The sequence below is a fragment of the Poecile atricapillus genome, chromosome Z (genome assembly GCF_030490865.1).
Source record: "Poecile atricapillus isolate bPoeAtr1 chromosome Z, bPoeAtr1.hap1, whole genome shotgun sequence".
Classification (NCBI taxonomy): domain Eukaryota; kingdom Metazoa; phylum Chordata; class Aves; order Passeriformes; family Paridae; genus Poecile; species Poecile atricapillus.
Window position 1 is genome coordinate 41,388,689 of NC_081289.1, and position 20,851 is coordinate 41,409,539.

Sequence of the window (20,851 nt, forward strand, 5' to 3'; positions counted from 1 at the left end):
AGCTTCTCCATCCAAAACTTACTCTATGGCACGCAGGTCTCAGCACCCACTCAGTTTTCTGTCCTGCTACAATACTGTTTCCCAGGTGCCCTCTTTATTGTACTCCTCCATACATTTCATAGCATCACTGCTGCATGGCACAGCCACCCATCTTGTGGGGAAAAGGGTCATAAACATCCTATAACCTATACCCAATTGATAGCTAAGTGCTGCTTTACATTTGAAAGCAAGTGATAGAAAGAGCTCTATATAACTAGATTTGAACAGAAATCCAGAGGCCACCTTAAGTGGTCCCTTTTCCTCAATTTTCTGTTTGCTCTGCCTTCTAGTTTTCAAGAGTGTGTAGTTTTCAGCAGTCACAGATTTTGGTAGCACAGCACCTAATACCCCGAAACCACCTGCAGATTGTTCAAAGATAGTATTCTCCCTAAATTACTAAGTGTGGAGAATGACAGCAACGAGCTGTAGATATCAACACGAAGAGGCAGGTGCTGAAAAGGCTATTTTACCTTAAAACGCTCTGCCAGCTTTCACATCCAAAGTTCATGGTAGAGCCATGGCCAACACCCAAGCAGGGCAATCATAGAATGGGTTGGGTTGGAAGAAATTTTAAAGATCATGTAGTTCCAACCTGCCCACTGCCCTGGGTAGGGACATGTATGAGTACCCAGGAAAGCTTGAAATAGCAGCAGCTCAACATGTCAAACTACGCAGAGGTTCCTATACACAGGAATGCTCCTAGAAATTAGAACTGAATAGCAAAATGGGTCCTGATGACAGAACAGTTTATATTGTCACATCTAAATAGCCATAACTTTTCAAAATGGGACTTACTTCATTCATAACAAGTGAGAATCTTGATGGAATTAAATCCACGGGAGTTTCGTGACAGGTTTTGGTATAGACACGGGAACTGCAGTAGCACAGCTGGAAAGCAGATGGAGAACAACCTTGGCGATTTGTGATAGCACATTACATTGGGATTCAGACAAGGAGTAAAACATAATGTAATGAAAAAGCTCCTGCAGACAAGAAGTAAAACATAATGAAAAAGGTCCTCCTATACAGTCAAGAGTGCCAGAGGCTATAATAAATACCATTAAATTAGGAACATAAACAGTAGAACCGCTCAAGATAGCAGTTTGCCAAGTATTTGTGTTAAAGCTTTAAGATAAATACGGGGTGGCAAGTTACACTCTGAAATCCAAGTGTTTGGCACCTTTCAAAATACATCCCTGAAAGTGCCACTCATCTTGAAAGTCAGTCAAGTCTTGACAGGTATTTTAAACAACAATTTGATTATATCTGACATTTCTGCTGAAAATTTAATGAAAGTTAAACATCTGAGGTTAAAATTTTGGTCTGCTGTGGTGTTTACTTTCTCAAGCCCATCCTTGCTGCCTGCACTGGCTACACAGACAGCACAGCTGCAGCAAGAGTTGTGGGACTGGGTGTTGGTGTGACCCTAATTTTGTTTGGGGCAAAATCAGAGAACATTTACAGTGTGCAAGAAGAGGAAAGAAAGAATGAATGTTTTTGGGGGGGCAAGCGAGTGGGAGTGTGGGTGAGAGAGGGAGACCTGGGCCCTGAGTCAGCCTGTCTATAATCCTCGTCACCAAACACTCATTCAGTTATCAGAAACATTTCAGAGCCCTTGAGATTAATGGCTGGTGCCATGTAAAGAGAGCCTTATATTGAGAAGAACAAGTTACCAACAGGCCAGTGTGCAGCAGGAGACCGAGGCAGGCTCCTGTCCCTCGCAGTCCCAGCCATCCCAAAACAAAATCCTGAGATGGGCAACAGTCTGAAAGCCATACTTGCTTTTGTGCCCTCTAACAAGTGCCAGAAGTACCTTATAGAAGACCTAGAAGAGATGCCTGCGGATAAAATGGTTGATCTGAGCGGCAGGCAGATGAGGCGGCTGCCTGTGCACATTTGCTCTTTTAGGGAACTGGTTAAGCTGTACCTGAGTGACAACAACTTGAACCATCTTCCCCCTGAGCTGGAACAGCTGCAAAACCTGCAGATCTTGGCACTGGACTTCAACAACTTCAAAGCATTGCCCCTAGTTGTGTGCACACTGAAGCAGCTGTGCATCCTCTACCTGGGCAACAACAAGCTCTGCAGCCTGCCCCTCGAGCTCCGACTCCTGCAGAATCTCAAGACTCTCTGGATCGAGTCCAACTGCCTGCAGTACCTGCCCGAAGTGGTGTGTGAGCTCAGCCTGCTCAAGACCCTGCATGCCGGCTCCAACGCCCTGCGCACCCTCCCTCCCCAGCTGCAGTGCCTGCAGGAGCTGCGCACCATCTGGCTGTCAGGAAACCTGCTGTCCGAGTTCCCTCCCGTGCTCCTGGACATGCCTTTCCTGGAGGTGATCGACGTGGATCGCAACTCCATCCAGTTCTTCCCCAGCCTTGCTCACCTCCCTGGACTGAAGCTGGTGATCTATGACCACAACCCCTGCAGGAATGCACCCAAAGTGGCCAAAGGGGTGCGCAGGGTGGGCAGATGGTCAGAAGAGACCCCTGAGCCCCGCAAGCGATCCGGAGCGGTGATAGAAATCACGCTCGATGAGAAACCATTGCTACCTCCTGCTGCCAAGACCGAGCCAGAAGCCGAGCCCTGCTGACGCTGAACTGCCCCTTTTGGCCAAGGTGGCAGCGCACTCCCACCACTGCCAGCTTCTACCTCTCCCTTGCTTGCTGGTGTCCGAGGAGCACCATACCACCTGGCAGTCATCAGGAGTACGTGCACCAGCTTGAAGACAGTGTGACAGCAAAACTCTTGTACAGACAACCATCTTTGTGCAGCACTCGGCACTCTCCCTAGAACACACTTCTTCCCTCTCCCACTCCTCCCACACTGGGACCACGGACAACTCACAAGAGATGAAGACTCAGTTCAGGTGTTTGCCATGGGTGGATTGCATGGAGCACATATGGACTCGCCGCTCCTCACCTGTGGGCTTACTCTTCTCCCTTCCACCTTGCTGAGGTGTCCCAGCTCAGCTGGAAGCTACCATTCAAGGTGATCATTGCTGAGACCCACAGCTCTAAAGCAACTCACAGCATTGGTCTCAAATTACTTACCTGAAACACAGCAACACCTTGCAGGTTTCCGTCTGCTGAGTGGGAAGCAGTAGCAAAGTCCTGGCTGCACTATCAAGGAAACAGCACATACGCACAGGGGGCTCTCCTCTTTCTTCCTGCAAAATTTGTGACAACTGCTTCGTTACTGCCGAGCAGAATTTAAATGATGGTGAGGAAAGCTATAGGCTTTGCTGCTGCGTTTTGTTACTGGCAACACTGCCTCTAAGGGCAGCTGTACAGGACAAGTTCTCATGCAGGAGCAAAGAAGAAAATCAAAGCCTGACTAAAAAGGAAAAGTCACTAAGAGCTGCAAAGGTAAACTTGCATGAATAAAATCCAGGGCTGTTAGCTGTCACTATAGGCTTGCACATAATCTGATGAGGCAAACTTTACTCAGCTGATTTCAGCTGGGTATTTCTTAAGCTTGCAACTTAGACCACTTCAGATCTCCTTAAAAATGCACGCTTTTTTTAAGCTTTGCTTTATTCGAGTAACAGAAATCTGGCTCAAAGTGACATTTTAAACTTTAGACTCTGTAGCATGATTGAATTAGGTGACAGCTTTTTTACAAGGGTGCAGAGCCTTTGGTGGCACACTCTTCGAGCAGAACTGTCTCACCAGCAGAGCCTGCAGAAGCGGCAGTTGTCTTCCCAGAAAAGGTTTGATTCCATGCCAGTTTGTGACTGCTTAATGTCATCTACATGTTTGAAAAATTATCTGGAAATATATAGACTCTGCTAGCACTTGTTGTCTTGTTAAATGAAGTCCAAATTTGCATCTGGCTAGCACCCATGTAGTGTGCTACTAGTCAAATTAAATAAAAGTATACTACCATCTTGCCAACTTAAAAAATCCTTTGGAATTAACTGCAAATTCTTTATCTAGTCTTGTTCCAACAGTTTCTTCCTACAGAAGGGAAAGCAGGACATGAATTAGGGGCATTTTTTTTAATATCCAAGGTCAGTGTTTTATATCCCACAGAACTGAGCTGGTACTGTATTTATCTGAAGGGATGGGGATGAGTGTGCTTTTGCTGGCTTATCAGTGGTTTGTGTTTCACTCAGCCCTATCCACACAGTACTGTCACTTCTGAAGAACTGAAGAGTCAAGAGTTAAGGGGAGGATTCTGTAAGCAGATTCCCTTCATTTTGAGAAATCTAAGGGAGAAAAATCTCTGCACATACTTGCTTATTTCAGCTTAATCTTTCTGCTTTGGCAGACTTGCCCTGGTGTTTGCCAGGTGCTGACAACACCTTACACTTGCAAGATCCAGAGAGGTCACGAGGCCTCACAACGCACAATTCTGGGCCCCCACACAGACCGGGCCCCTGCTTGTCTGTGCTTACAGTCATCACAGATCTGCAGATCTGCAGACTGCTGCACGCATCACAGGTTTCCTTCCAACCTAGGCACAAAGAAACCAGTCCAGTCAAGAAACATATTGCCTTTGCAGCATGAATATAAAGATTGGACACAACAGACATGAAAAGGATGGGGCAGAGAGGGGAGGAAGTGAAAGTTATGGAGCCTGGCACATTTTCTGCTAAGTGTCCTCGACTATAAATGTTTGTAAAGTCAGCCCAGTACTTTATAGATCAACACTATATAGGTACTGAATGCTGCTCTCTCTCCCAAACTGCATGTTCCTCTCTCCCCTCAGCAGAATGCAACATTTGTGGTGTAAAAAGCTGTAAGATCACTTAGTTGTAGTTCTGGGCATTGACTGAGGTTCCTCTTCCACTCTCTCTTCCATCATAAAGAAAAAAATTCAAAATCAAAACCAAACAAGTAAAAAATCCCCTCCAGTATCACTAGTAAAAGATACCATGTAACTTCAGAGCCTATTTCTAGGACCCCAAATCAAAACCTATGCAGCCAGGACTGGAATACACCACTCACACTAACACAGCAGGTCAACACAAACCAGAGAGCCACGAGAGCTTAGTGACTCCCTGAAGCAGCCAAGGCCTGAGGATGTGCACCATAGCTGTCCTAATGGATCTGGCTCATCCTGGTTCTATAGAAAGAAATACAACTTTGGGGGATCTGAATTTTTTTAATTTTTTTTATTTCTGTGCATTTTAAGTGGAACCTGGAAGGAACAGAATGAATAGGATTGTATAAAACCCCCGGTTTATACATCCCTGAATGTGAATTCTTCCCCACAACACAGAATAGCTCCAGTAAGTAAAAACCAACTGAAGACAGTGCCATTGATGGAGAGCTGTTTGTCTCAAGCTTCTGTTCCATAACCTCACAAAAACTAGACCATTAAAAAAAATTACTAGGTGAGATCTGGTCCACACATCCTCGGGTACTGAAGAAAATTAACAGGGGCGATGGTCTGGTACACGTTTTCTGGGGAGAAAAAGAATCAGAAAAATCACACCACACTGATGCCCACCAGCCCCTCCTCACCCACCCTTATTTTTAATCTTTAGCTAGTATTCTGTGTTCAGTGACAGCTTTATCTCAACACACAAAAACCAGAACCACCTCAGAGCTAACACGCCACCCATGACTATGCTAAAAACAAATCTCGTGATTCAAAAAGCAGGGAAAACTACCTGGTAGCAGGCACCCAGGCACTTGCCTATCAGCGGCAATTCTCCTCAAACCTTTTAACAAATATGTCTCTGTTTTAGCTGCAGATTCTATCTCGGAAATAGCTGGACATTTCACTACTATTCTTGCCAAAAGAAAAAAGAAAGCATGACCCCTTACATTTTGGTCGGCCACTTGTACAGGTGTTTAGTGGTGACCTGAGATAAACTAGGCATTACTCAGACAGTGCAATTTAAGTTTGCTGATGGCACTAAAGGCCTGATGATACTGGTAATGTAATAAAATTATCTAATATGAACATCTGTATGTCACATGTCAGGTTCCCTTTCAAGTAAAGCTTTTTTAGATCAAGACTTCTCTGCACCCTTACGCTTCCACAGAAGGTTTACACCACTGTGACTGACCATGCAGATACTCTGATCATACCTTGGTGCTGCTTTAATGATGTCATCTACACGAAGAATCATTTCTGCTGCTTCAGCTGCACTCAGCAAAACTTGTCTCTTGACATGGAAACTTTCTGTTACTCCCAAAACTGACATGTCCCCAATGACACCCTCTTTCATATCTGTAAGAAGAAATGCATTAAGAGGTGTTTTTTTGGTTTTTGTTTTGTTTTATTTAACTCAGCATTATTTTAAGGAAATTACAAGAGGCTGAGAGCATAGTAACTCACCTGCTCAAATGAACTACACTGATAGGGAAGTATTAAATAAAATCTACATCAAGGCTCCTGATTTAAGCCTAATGTTAAAATTACTTAAAAACAATGACAAAAATTTTATACACTGTGATGAGGACACAAGATCCCAATAGGACTCTCAGCACTATGTCCTTAGGTATATTAACTTCAGGATTCTTCTCCACAACTCTGTGGTTGTTGTTCAGTTGGGTTGCTGGGTTTTGGGTTTGTTTTGGTTTTTTTTGGAAGGGCGGGGGGGAAAGGGAAGGTTGTTCGGTTCTTATCGGTTCTTATGGGTTTTTAGCTGGTTGCTGGTTTTACAGCAATGCTTTTGTTTTTAAGCTTCCTATAACTAGACTCAGCGTAAGGAAAGTGGATTTAGAGGTGGAAACCATCCACTTAAGAAACAAAGGTTTTCACTCTACTGTCAAAAGGCTGGTAGAACAGAAAAGGAATGTAGTGCTGTACACCCAAGCTCTAGGCAAAGCAAACAAATCAACATACTCAGTTCTCCCTGCTGAATCTATGTGACAGACATACATGAACAATTTTAATGAGCTTAATGGACCTGCCAAACAGCAATTCAAATAGAAGCAAAACTGATCCACTTACCCAGTCCATAAGTGGTCTTCCCTTCACTATGAGCAGCTCTGAGCTGAGCAACCAAATCAGCACTGTCATAGCCAGCATTATCAGCTATTATTGTTGGGATCTAAGGGGATAAACACAGGTTGTTTTTAATTAACACAGGGACCAACTGTTAGTAAATATGAAACATACTTTGATGTTATTAGTTTACAAATGAACTTCAAGAAGATGTTTCAGAAACTTGGCAGATGATCTATTACTCTGATAAGGAGAAAGTAAAAAACCCAAACTAACTTTCTAAGAATTTCAAGACCCTGTTTTAAGAAAGTACCTAAGAGGACAAAAGCATGTTAGCAGATTTGTCAGTTCGTTTAACATGGACAGAATAAAAAAAAATAATCTTGTCTTTTATCATTTCAGACTACAACTGGAGAATTTTTTTCATTTAAAAAGCACAAGTCTGCTGGGAAGCATTAACTAGCTGACCATTCTGTTCACTGTTTCTGTGACAGCAGTGCAAACTTGCATGTGTTGACTGAAAAGGTGATGCCAAGTGTTACTATGCTCTTGAATTTTCTTGGGAGAAAGGTTTTCCCAAATTTAAATTGCAGAAAGTAAATTTTTTCTCAAATTGACAGCCTGTTAGCACAACTGTATTAGTATTTCTTGTGACACTCTTATTTCCTACCAAGATGCAATCTCCAGTTCAAGTCTAGAAACTTGTAGATAGTACTGGAGTATGGATACACCTAAACAGCACTACAGCATCAATGGAACAGAAGGGTTGCTCTTTTCTAAATCAGTTGTCAGCTACATAAGATTAGATTTTTACGTACTATTTCTGCAGCACTTTTAACTATCAGGTAAGGACAGCAAGAACCAATTAGAGGGCTAGCATATGAACATTAACAATTCTGTAACATGCAGAATTATTAAAACACCAGTACTTTTTTTTGCCTAAGAGAAAAAAACAATTTCCCCCTTTGTTTATCCAAGATGTATTGCTAAACGCCACTTTTTTACTTTGGACAACCAAAACTCTTAAAGTGAAGCAAATATCCAATGTCACAAGTTTGTAAATTTCATGAAACTTTGCCTCTTTATCCAGCAATCTGATTAAATAAACCTACCATTCGTAAAGCCTTAGCAAAGGACTCCATTGCAACAGACTCTTTGCCAGGTGTTCTGACAGCAAGTTCTGCAACAGCATTAGCCATCAGCATCTCTGAACAACCTGTTCATTGAAGATACACAGATGTTACACATCTGATGTTCAGTAATACAAAATGTGTGACATTTACAAAGAATCTGATATTCACCTCCACCATACACAGTTCTTGTGTCCTTCACAGTCTGGGCCAGAACACAGAGAGCATCATGCAAAGACCTCTCTGCTTCATCAAGAATCTGCTGTGTGGCTCCACGCAAAACTATGGTGCAAGCTTCACCTAGAAAGCACAAATGTAAAAGGATTAAAAAGAGAAACCAGGATAAAAAAATGGGCTGTAACAGAGTATTTACAATGGTTTTGCTATCACTGTAGTCAATATTTTTATCACTTAATTTTGGGAGCAAAAGAAAGCATGATAACATTTCAAAGACAGAAAATTAATATCACCTCAAAACTCCCTGAAAAATTATGAGCATCAGCATTTACTAGAACAAGCTCTCAAGCTCTTTAAGTATGACATATTGCTACTTTTCTTGTCAACTGAATTTCCCAAAGCAGAAACCTTGGTTCCAATCCTTAGAAATTATTATATATGTTCATATAATACAAAACATCCACAGTTTCAACCATGAAACTGTAGATACTTACTGAAAAGCAAGGCTCTAGTAAAAGGAGTTACATGAATCATTACAGAATTCCTATGCCTCACTGGAAACTATATAGCATTAGCAGAGGGTTAACACAAATGTTAGTGATCAAACACTTACCCATTGCCACTCCAGAGAAATGAATGAGTTTATCTTCTCCAATCATGACCTCTTCAATAAGCTTGCAGCTTCCTAGTTTTACCAGCTCAGGGTGATCAAAAGTTGATGCAATTTCACCACCTACAAGTGTGATGAAAAGAAATAAAAGATCATAAAGAAATCAGAGCTCACAATGAAAGCATCCCTTCAGGCAAGGTCTAATCAAGGGAGGGTTGTGTGTGAAAAAAAACCATCTTTGTAACTGCTGCAAGCCAAAACTTTCTCATGTCAGTATGTAAGCACCAGAAACCTTTAACCAATGCTGATAAATCCTTAAAACACCAATGTTTTGTTTCATATCACAAGGACTACAATGCTTGTGAGTTGTGCCTGGTAACAGAATAATCATCTTTGTTAGCACTAAAATGTCATTATGTTTCAAGTTTTCAGTGTTTAGTGATTAAGTATTTATAAAATACTAAATGAAGCTTCTTATGCTTTAAAACTTGAGCTTGTGACAGTATTTATTTTGCCTGCCTGATGATGGCTGAGAACCAGTGGCCACCATACTCCTCCAAGTCTCATTCCATGTTGTAGCAGCAATGCTGTGCATGACGTGCAAACTGCTGTATCATAAATGAAACAAGCACTACAAAGACAAAAATGTCTTTGAACACAACATCATTTTAATTCTAGTTCTTTCCTCCTCCTATTAGAAAACTCTTTACATGTATGCATTCCCAGTGCATGCTCAAATATCTCACAGTAGCTTGCAGCACTGCATAGTTGTAGCACTACAAGGAAAACCAAGACTTGTATCAGAGAGTTTGTGTGTATTAAAAACTTGTCCTTTTTTCAGCTATACTATTCAAGCCAATGTGCTCTGAAAAGGCCCATATGCTCTGCACAGAAAGTTTACTTTGAATTTCTTCCAGAAAGCAATGTTCCTCCCAGTCTAGCATTTTCCTGTGTCAGTGTGCCTACTGACAGTTACACACAATTGCTACTTCAGTTATGCTAAGACACTAAACAAGTCAGTGTCTTTTCCTTTCTCCTGCAAAGCAAATTCATCATCCTTCCTGATCACTTTCAAAATCAGCTATGATGTCCCAGTTAACTATCTCTAACATCAGCAGTGAGAATTATCTGTAGCATTCCACAGGTTTCATTTTCATTAGTTACTAGAATCACAGTTATGCTGACCACTACTCAAAATATCCAAGGTTGTTCATATCATTTGAGGTCCACCTCAAGTCAACAACCCAGGCCCACATTTTTAACAAAGCATGACTCTTTAGTCTTCTCTATCATTACAGTCAAACAACAGCCATTTAGAACCAAGTGCTATCACTGAATCAAAAACTGTTAGTATTAACTTGTGGAGTTATTCTTTCTGTTGCTAAGTTTCATCTTTTCCCTAGAAAACAAATCTTTCAAAATCTTATCAAGCAGGAACTTACCTGAAAATATTTTTAAAATATGAAAGAAAATTACTAACTGGCACTAACTTGCTAAATTATACTCCATGTTTTGCATTATGATCCTTTATTCACAGATACTGGAGAAGAAGTAGTATGTTTAAGTGAGTTAAATGTTTACTAATGATCAAACAAATGAAGTACTACTCCAAGTTTCATACAACAAGATACTCTACACACCTGTGACAAGAGCCAGACGTTCTACACCAGCAAAGTCTGCATGTTCAATAGCCATGACACCAGCAGCTCCAAAGAGATGTTCAGGGTAGTTGTAGATCAGCTGCCTAAAATTAAAACACATCTCACCATCACACCAGAACAAACCTTTCAAAACAACACAGGAACAAAAGACACCAGATTCTCAGTAGCATGGACACAGGACAGATTTCTGAAAGCTACTAAAGCAGTTAGTGTATGAGACACCTGCCACACATGGAATGTTGCACAACACAGAGGCAAAAGCAGTAACAGGAAAACGTGCAAAGCTAAGAAAAAAAACCCAAATCAAACTATGATGCTTTTTGAAATACCCTTTCTCTGAAGAAACACTATCACACTAAGCACAGGCCGCCATATGCTTTAAGGTCCAAGTCCTTTGATCCTACGTACCTGCTCAGCACTTAACTGCCTATTCCAGCGGAGTGAATTAAAATAACATGGGGAGCAACATAACTCTCCCCTTTTCCCCAGAAATAAGTACCTGTTAATAAAGCAATTTATTCCATGTTTAAGAATGCGATCCACTTTCTCCTTCATTTTTTCTTTTTCTGCCTGTTCTATTTCTGCCACTTTTGCTGTGGAGTCCACTCTAACACGAGAGCCAAAAATCTAAATCAAAGAAAAGAGAGTTCAGTCTTCAGCCTCAAAATTCCATTTACAAAAACACAGTTTCTCAACAGTAGTTCTGTCACATACCTTAATCTTGTCTGTATCCATACCAGTATTTGCAATAAGAATCTTTGCATTTTCAATTCTTTTTGGCTGATTTACACCAATCTTCTTGTCAAGTAAAAAGCCTGTAGTAACAGAAAGGTCTTGTAAAACTTCAAATTTAAAAAGGAGTACAATTACTAGTTATTACAAAATCCCCCACCTTTAGTATTCAATTTAATAATAAATTATTATTATAAATTATAATATATTATAATAATAAGTGTTTCCCATAACCAATTTACATAGATGTGTAGCCTTTAGCAGCTTTATTTCTCAAGTGCATACACAGTCAACACTCAAAGACTTACCTTCATCTAAGTAGGAATCAGCCAAACTTCCACCAAGTTTCTTAATGACATGGATAGCCTCCAAATTACCAGAACCTTTCAACCTAAGAACAGCTTCTACAGCCAGCTTGACAAAATGATCCTTATGGTGAGTAAGTAATTTTGATGAAAGAGTTGTTCCTGCAATGTTCATCAAGTCTTCACGGAACTTCAATTCATCATTACTAAAATAAAGACAGTTCAGTTAAGGTGGAAAGTCTGAAAGCATTAACTACCACTAGCTACCACCATGAGTCTAGCCACCACTTCATCTAGCCTGTATCTATATGTACCAAATTCTCTTTTGAGGAACACTGCACAGAATCTCTCCACTGCCCCAGAACACAACCTTCTATGTGAAATCCAAATTTTGTTAGGAGAATTTTCACATTCAGTTTTAGAAAGTTTGTGCTTTCAAAGTGCAGGGCATGGGAAATAGTTGTATTTAGAATGTGAGTTCGAAATATGAAATAACAGCTCAGATCTTTGTTCCGGGGAACAAATTACAGCTTGTATTTAATTTCTGCACATCGTAAGTATTTTGAATATCATAAAGCTTCATTAGCTCGTTTGAAAAAAAACCCCAGCATTTTCTTCTCAACTGTTAAAATTCATGAACTCAGCCTCCACACTGCTTTAGTAAGAATGAAAAAATTACCAATGGACTGCAATTTGCATTGATGTTTTGATCTTGAGTAGCTTTTTATGAAGAGTTACAGCAAATGGACATTACTAACCCATGATCCACGGCTGCTTTCAAAAGTGCCTCTCTTGAAGCCTTTGTGGCTGCTCTCCAGCCTGCAATGATGGTCTGAGGATGAATCTTCCTTGCAATCAGTAATTCTGCCTCCTATTTAAATGAAATCAATAATTACTTCCCTCCCAAAAAAGTACAGTTACACTAACTAGAGATGACATGTTCGCTTTATGGATGCAACTTTAAAGTGTAGTTGAAAAAGCTATCTTCATTTTTCTGAGGAACTTGTCAAGCTAATAGATGACTCCTTAAGATGCTCTTGATCCCAGCTCCTGGACCTGAGATGATCAGCACATCTGCCACAGCTCTGCAAGGAAGAATTACTCATTTCTCAAATCCTTTTCAAATCCCTAGTAATTTCAGTTTTACAGTTTGGCAGTGTAAATTTTTCCATAAACATAAAATCCAAACAGAGTTTAAAGGAACAGAGTTTAAAGTACGGATTCAGGCCTTGAGCAGGGAGCAGAATTTAGCAGGACTTTTTTTTCTATAGAAATGGAGTTCAGAGAACTGAGCCTCACAACTAAGCAGTGCTGCATGCTGCTCAGTGCAATAGCCAGGAAGTGACCTGTAAAGAGTCAACTTAAAACACTTGAGAGTTTATAAAACTTATATAAGGAATGACAGTCTACAATAATACTCAAAAAATGATGATGCAATACCTAAGGGTTGTTTTTTCCCCCCTATTAAGTTCAACAGCAACAGGGCAAGCTATTCCTTTCTATACTTTGGGAGCCCTTTCACAAACATAGGATAACACACCTCCTACTGGTGGTATCACAGAACTACATTGACAAACATCTGAAAAAACATAATACATCACCCTCAGTAATTCAGCTGCCAACACCGTGACAGATGTAGTTCCATCACCAACTTCATCATCTTGAACCTTTGACATATCTGAAGAAGGAAAACACAGTATTAATGCTATTTTTCTCATGCATTAATTTGGACGAGGAAAACAGGTCTTACTCTTTGTGTAAAGAGGGAACTCTAAAATAATCCCCAGAAAAACGAGATCAAAATGAAATTCAGCATCCTTCAAATTCTTGCTCTTTATTTGCAACCTAGACACCAATTTCAGCCTGGTGATGGTCAAGATGCTCCCCTGTGTTCCCCATTCTAATAGTGGTTATCAAAAGGAAGTATAGATGGATAGAAGCTCTAAGTCATAGATACAGGATCAGAAACTGTAATAACCAGGTCTGCTACATGAACTGCTGATAAACTGGGACGCAGCAAAGACAAAATCAGTAGGAAACCTGAAACCAATAGTTCAGGCTCCTGCTTGTCACCAGCAGTGGACCACTGGCACAATAAAACAGTTGCTCACAACAGTAAACTCTACAGAAGTACAGCACTCACTGAGTAACAGAGATTTAAATCTGGGAGACACAGAGAGAACTTTGGTTGCTGCACAGATTTCTGCTCCGAATTTTCATACTGCAAAAAGTGGGCATATAGCTGTCTTTAGATCCTTCTGAGTCATGGGACAAAGCAGGGTTGAGGTAAAAGAAGATGAAAAAACAGTTCTGAAGAGCAGCATACACTACAATTTGACTTTTGCAGAATGCCACAACTCTTGCAATACCCTGCCCTTCTTACTTTAGGATTTCTGATCCCCTTCCTTCAATTTTTCACAGAATTTCAAGAACAATTTTCTAAGAACAAATAAAAACTGTGATAGAGTTACAAATTAGGAAATATCAAGCCCGTAAGAACTCACCAACCAAGACCTTGGCAGCTGGATTGTCAACTCCAATAGCTTTCAGGATGGTTGCACCATCATTAGTAACTGTCACAGAGCTGTCTCTCCCGGTACTTAAAAGAATCTTGTCCTACAAGATGTGAGATTTAGAATACTGCTTGAAAGCGCACCGGAACTATTAAAGCTAAATTAACAGGTATGACTACTGAGAGCCTGCAGCTGTCTTACCATGCCTTTAGGCCCCAGGGTGCTCTTGATTAGGTCACCAATGGCAATGGCACCAACAAAGGATGACTGAAATGAAAATAAATATGCCTCAGGGAACAATTTATTTCTACTGTAATACAGGAATTCTACACCATCACATAGCTTTCGACATTTTAACCAAACCTTCCACCTCCTTCAACAGAGGCTTAAGGCAAATTTCTTAACTGTTAAATTTTCATAACCAGATCAAATATACTTAAATCTCCCAGAAACAGTAAGTCTGTCTCAAAGCCAGAAGAAATGCCACCCAATAAACACCAATCTTCTGAGCTTCAATAGAGCTACTTCGGTTTTGGCACTGAAGATTTCTCTAATTTTTCTCTCCCTTCTGTTTACAGATCTGGAACAAGTAAATCCAGTTAGAGACAGAAGCTCCGTATCATGATATAGTGTAAGTATTTTTAGTAGTAGAAAATAGAAAGTTTAACTACCTCTAAGTAATACCAGTTTCTTAAGAGAATTAAACTCACCAACCGAGCTGTTTCTGCTTTCTCTTCATCTGCACCTGCCTTGAAAATGTTCACAGGAGCAAGGGAAATGGATGCCTGAAACACAGTTAATGCAAGACTACTGTTCTAGCTTCAATAAAACTACGTGCTTGAAAAGCAAATCCCTGACACTAACAACTGAATGTTTTTATTAATAAAATTTCCTTAATCCCCCATTTTGTTGTGATAATAGGTATATTTAAGAAATAGTTAAGGTTCTTATAAATCCCTCTTGCAATCTCATAGTCTTGTGAAGCTTACAAGACCGAGTGCAGCTGCTCACCGACTGCAGTGCACACATCCCTTCGTGGCTGCTGCTCTCCCCAACTCGCCGGCCCTTCCTTACAACCCGAGGGCAGCCACAACCAGCAGGAACCAAAAGAAGTCTATTTACTGACCATACTGAGGCTTTAGCATTTTGATACCTGAGCTGAACTCGTCTTTTATTAATTTTTTTCTTTTGCATACCGATGCTAATTAATTACAGCAGTAACCAACACCGGCCTTTAAGGACTACCATTCGCGCAGCAGACAATGCCTTAAATGAACAAGGCTCAAACACCCCAACACGTGTTCCAGGGCGGGCTCGGGGGGGTCCCCCCGCGTGGGCCGGGCCCCGCCCCGGCTCCAGAACCTTCGGGGCCACCCGCGCGCGGGGTCGCGAGCGCCGCCCCCACCCCCGGCACGGCGCCGGGAAAGGAAGGGCGCGGCCTCCAGGCCCCGCGCGCCCGCCCGCGCAGAACGCAGCACCAACCGGCCTCGCCGCACCCCCGGCCCTGCCCTGGGCCAGGCCGTCGCCATCGCCCCGCCGCTCACCATGGTGCCGGTGCCGCCGGGACCCGCCGTCCGCCCCTCCCTCAGCAGAGAACCAGCGCCGCGCCGCAGCCCCCACGAGCTCCTCCGGAACTGGCGTCACAGCGGTCGCCGCTTCCGGCGGCGCGCGGCCTTCTGGGAGCCGCAGTCCGGCCCCGCGCCCTCAGCGGCTGCGCGGCCGGGGGATGGGATCTGTGGGTTGGAGACCCGTTCGGAAGAAATTCCTTACACTGGGTGGAGAGGCATTGGAGAAAGAAAGCCTGCGTGCCCCATCCCTGGCAGGGTCCAAGGCCAGGTTGGATGGGGCTCTGAGCATCCTGGTCGAGTGGAAGGTGTCCCTGCCCATGGCAGGGGGTTTGGAGCTAGATGATTGTTAAGGTCCCTTCCAGCTCCAACTTTTATGATTCTCCGGTTCGGTGATATTCCTGGAGGTCAAAAGCATTTTTTAGTTTCTGCCTGTGGCCTTCCAGTGCGCTTGACAGACCATCCGAGACGGCTGTTCTTAGACCACGCCTCCAGTTACAAGCAGCGAACAGGAGATGCCCAGCGCAACCCCACACGATACCCTCCGCAATTCAGTAAGGAAAAACGGGTAACTATTGCCCTGGCAGCTTTGCCAGTGCGAGACAACACTTCAACCTTGCTTTGTCACTGCTTTTCCTCTACACAAAAAGCCAACAGGTCATATAAAATGACATATCCAAAGCCAACCTCTATTGTTTTGTATGACTCATTCTCAATTATTAATTTCAGCTGGTATCCCTCTTCTTGCTGCTAGATAATAAACTCGTGGGATATGTGGGAAGTTGCTTGTTCTAGATTCAAACCAGCCACAGACAGAAATCCATCCCAATGGAGACAGCAAAAAAGAATGTGACAAAAACTCTGCCAACTCTGACCTGTATTGCTACTTTTGTTGATACCTGGTTAGTGTTAGCTCTTGAGTATGTTAGGCTTTTTGTATTGTTTTCTTCACAGTTAGATACACTTCCCTTCACAACCCTCTTCTGAAAACTAGACTACTAATTTAATTTAAATATCTTTAGTTTTCCTCATAGTTATGGAGAAAACTATTTAAGTTTTGGGTAGGGGAAATAATACAACTAAAACAAGGTAAACAACTTCTCTCAGAATCACAGCATTCATAAAGATTTGCACTGAAGTAGTAATTCATTTTAATTTACATTTGCTGCTACTGTGGTGAGTTGGGAGAAAAAAGATTTTAAAGTGCCTCAGACTTATCCAAGTTACAGCTTTTTAAATATCCAATGCTCACAGAAAAACGACAGCAAATTAGTAAATTTGGTTTAAGGGGCTTTTGACCATTTTTAAGCGATGATTTACAATGTGTAAAAAGTAGTGACACCAGAATAGGAAGAACACTGCAGCAGTGCTGGTTGTGGGGTCTGCTTCTCTCAGCTCTGCAGTGCCCTCACCTCTGTTGTGCCAAGGGCAATTTTTCAAGTTGCACTCGCTGTATGTGAATAAAAAAAATGCCTCATTTTAAAAATCTCATTAAAAAAAAAAATCCCAACCTACGTTCATGACAAAGATGTGACAGAAAACCAGAAGAAATGAAACAAAATATTGGAGATGATTTTACAGACTTCAGATCACCATGACCAGTTTTGGGTTTGTTTTTTTTACTACTGAGTAATGACTGGAATATGGAGGCAGGGAGGAGAGCAGAGAGAGGTACATGAAGCAATGATTTAAAGAAAAGCAAAAAAGTTTATACAAACAAAACACAATACAGTGACACTAACACTGCAAACTATTGAAGTAACCCACAGACAATTTTTAATGTAAAATCAATAGTTTATTGCCATGCTACAATTTTTTTTTTTCCAAATGAAGTTGGCACTGGTAAGGGGAAAAATGTACATAACACATTTTTTTAAAAAATGCACATTTGGTAAGCTTTCTCAATAATGACAGCTTAAAAGAAGTGAAATTATTTTAAGATTAACATGGAATGGCATAAAAATACACTCTTTCTGCATAGTATAAGAAATACGGAATGTTTGTAAAAACAAATTAATTGAACAGGGAAAATTACTTGAAATTTCATAAACAATTTGGCAACGGTACTCCCACTGTTTAGACTTTTTATATAAAAGAAATAAAAATCTAGAAAGCTACCTTTATACAAAGTTGCTATATTTATGCCTTTAAGTAGGAAAAAACATTTTATAATGCAAATTAGGACATACAATAATCTTACAATATGATACAATGTAATGACAAGAAAGGAACATACAACACAAGATTTTGGCCTTTGTAGAAATGTCTATTTCTGCATTCAATAAATGCATTTGTGGCACACTGGTGACTACTGTATCACTACTACCAGTCAGCTTTGACGCTAGCGCGGTGCGCAGCTGGCCTGCAGTTTGGCTGGGACACAGACTGCTTTCCAGGAGACCAAAGGTGATGCTGCAATGAAGCGAGACGTGAAAAAGGCAATGTGCCTGCTGGTCGAGCCATGTGGACTGTGGGACACCATACAACACTCTTTCCTCTCATACCAGAGCATTTCTTATACATTCAGTTATTAAGTACCAAAGTCTTACAAGTGAGAACATCTGTGTTCACGATTTGGCAAAATTTCAAAATACAAAGTTAGTACCAAATATATAATATATTATATATAAAATGTGGGTGTATGATATACACACATATTCCAATGCAAAAAAAACTGCATTATTATGGAGTTAAATTCGCTGACATCCATTCCTATATAACATGACCATTAAAATACAGGTGTAATCCTGACCTTTCACACATTTTAGAATCACTTCCTCTTTCATACACAAAAGTTAAAGCAACATATATGCAAGTAATGATTAAGAAATCAAAATTCTCATAGTTATCTGAACTCTGACCACAACAAATAGGATTTGGTTTTCAGTACGTTTAATTAAATATATTTATATTTTTACATATTTTTAGGCCATTCCTGAAGAACTTGACCAACCAGGTCCTCAGGTGTAATAGAACTGTTACATCAGCAGAACTTGATCTTGGAGGAGCACATCCAGTGGCCCTTGAAGTCAACAGAAATCATTTGTTCGGCTTCAAAGGACACTGCATGCACACCGAACAAGCTCTGGAAGGGTCACCCTGCTAACAAGGAAGATTTCCTGATGACATCAAAGCTCCTTGTCAGACTTCTTTCCTACTGCCAAGGGGAAGGACCCAAGCCAGGGATCCGTGGACTCTGGGCTCTCTGGGTCGCTTGGCAGGTGGCGCTGGGAGCAGCCGTACACAGCACCGCCCCAGCACCAGGGATTGGCAGGGTGAGCTTCACAGCACCTTTTATACTAAGACTTCCCATGGGAAGCAGGGAAGCTGTTTCCCCCACACTCCTCACTTGGCAATTCAGTCACTACAGGTCTCAGACAGGAGCTCTGGCTGGAACCCCAAGGCATTTAGTACTTTGCAGACACAGACGAAGATGGTCTCTGTTCTGAAGGGCTTGAGCCTATTTTTTAATCATTTTACATAATCTCCTTTCTATATACACATATTTGCTACATAAAATAGAATTACACCAAAGTAATGGATATAGCAGAAAACATTGTCACAATATATGTATATTACCACACTAAATAATTACTAAAATGGCAAGAAAAATTTTAAAAATGCCCTTCATAATGTATAAAAATACAGAAATGTCCAACACTTGTTTCATCAACCTTATTTCTCATATTCTATTTCTAACTGTACACCTACATATTCTTCCAAACAAAATACTGCGTTAATCTGGAGTAAACACCGTGTTAGGAAAACATCCTCATAAGACATCTGACAGACTTAGTCACATACCTTACAGCACAGCACAAGTAATAATGTATACATGGTCAGAGTTGCAGATGCTAAGTTGCTCTTTTTTTTTCTTCTGATTCACTTATCTTGTCCGAAAGAGGAAGTAATTCCTAAAGATAGTGAAAGAACCTCAACATGACTTCCTTTTTCATAATCTGCTGTAAGAAGGACATCAGCAAACCTGACTCCATCTTAACGCAGTTTTTTGTGGTGGAATTTCTTCTGGATTTTTTTTTTTCTTGGAGTGTATATGAAGTAAAAATAAAGACATAATAAATGAACTTAGGTTTATATTAAGTAAATACTGTCAAATATAAATGCCTGAATTGCTACCTCAAGGAAGAGATGGGAAAGATCATAGAATTAAATTCCAAAAATACCTAACTCTATCTATCACAATGAAGGACCAGACACCTTTAGGGGAAATAGGAGAATTTCAGATTTAAGTCCACTACTAGTTCCTACTCCATTAGTTTCATCTTATTTGCAGCCATTAAATAAATTAGTACAGTGCAGAAATGGAATTTCACCATTGATCTCACTTTACATGAAGCAAGGAATACTGCTTAGAAATAGATGTCCAAATCAGATATATCATTATATGCTTAAAATAGTTACTGACATTAATCAGAATTTTGTTTCTACTTCACTGACAATGAATAAGAACAATCTGCTCTCTCCTGAATCTCTTTCATTGAGAAGTGGTTAAATATAAAACAAAAACAAGAACAGCCAGATTTTGAGCCAATACAGTGTTATAAAACCAGCAAAATCAACTGCTGGTTTGTCACCTATAAAAAGCAGCCCTGTTTTGACAATGGTTTGGACTTCATACAGTTTAAACATTTCCATGATCCTTTTTACACCCAAGCCATAATCAGAGGTGCAAACACAGACAAATAATCAAACATCAGGGGGTGGGGGGGAAGGACATTTTATCAATTTATTATAGGAAATTTCTACTTCAACACTTTTATTTTCTGTAAGAGCTCTGAAGACTTTTATAGGAATAGGGCTTCAATGCATATCATCAGATTCAACCCCTGTCAAATGCAAAACACTGGGGGAAACAAAGTATGTTCTAATGAGTGTCAAGGTTTTCAGAATGGTCTTTCTCAATATTGTTTTAGGAAGTCAGCAAAAAAAACACCACAAAAGTTAAAACAATTGGTCGTCCTTCTGAGGAAAAGATTATTTTCCTGATATAACAATGGAATAAATTCTCACTTTCTAGCACAATCTTTATTATGTACTTTTGGTCACTTTTTTGTGTTCTTGAACGACTCAGTTTCCTTGTTCAAAAAATACAGCAATGTATGTCTTTCCCAAATCATTGCACTAAAGGAATACCTAAAGTTAGAGGTTTCCCCTTGTCAAATGTGTTTGAAGGGCAGCAACCGACTGCACTTATG

The 20,851-nt window shown here is 40.7% G+C and overlaps 2 protein-coding genes across 3 annotated transcripts; one reads left to right on the forward strand and one right to left on the reverse strand.

The window, feature by feature from the left end:
• The first annotated feature begins 1,723 nt into the window (after nucleotides 1-1,723).
• On the forward strand, nucleotides 1,724-14,699 carry LOC131573750 (leucine-rich repeat-containing protein 10-like). 2 transcript variants are annotated; one of them, XM_058827979.1, is made up of 2 exons: nucleotides 1,724-3,404; nucleotides 14,649-14,699. In XM_058827979.1, exon 1 carries the CDS (start codon nucleotides 1,793-1,795, stop codon nucleotides 2,627-2,629), a length of 837 nt encoding a protein of 278 aa, XP_058683962.1. In that variant the 5' UTR covers nucleotides 1,724-1,792; the 3' UTR covers nucleotides 2,630-3,404; nucleotides 14,649-14,699. The 2 variants fall into 2 exon arrangements, with proteins under 2 accessions (XP_058683962.1, XP_058683960.1); XM_058827977.1 differs by lacking the exon at nucleotides 14,649-14,699 and adding an exon at nucleotides 7,345-7,620.
• LOC131573749 (T-complex protein 1 subunit beta) lies at nucleotides 4,987-15,709 on the reverse strand. The gene is made up of 16 exons (XM_058827976.1): nucleotides 15,615-15,709; nucleotides 14,781-14,855; nucleotides 14,272-14,337; nucleotides 14,062-14,173; nucleotides 13,159-13,235; nucleotides 12,316-12,428; nucleotides 11,561-11,763; nucleotides 11,235-11,335; nucleotides 11,020-11,147; nucleotides 10,500-10,603; nucleotides 8,863-8,982; nucleotides 8,244-8,372; nucleotides 8,055-8,158; nucleotides 6,949-7,048; nucleotides 6,081-6,222; nucleotides 4,987-5,447 (listed from the first exon to the last, which is right to left on the reverse strand). The coding sequence occupies exons 1-16, from the start codon at nucleotides 15,615-15,617 to the stop codon at nucleotides 5,417-5,419; spliced, it is 1,608 nt and encodes a 535-aa protein (XP_058683959.1). The 5' UTR covers nucleotides 15,618-15,709; the 3' UTR covers nucleotides 4,987-5,416.
• Nucleotides 15,710-20,851: the final 5,142 nt, after the last annotated feature.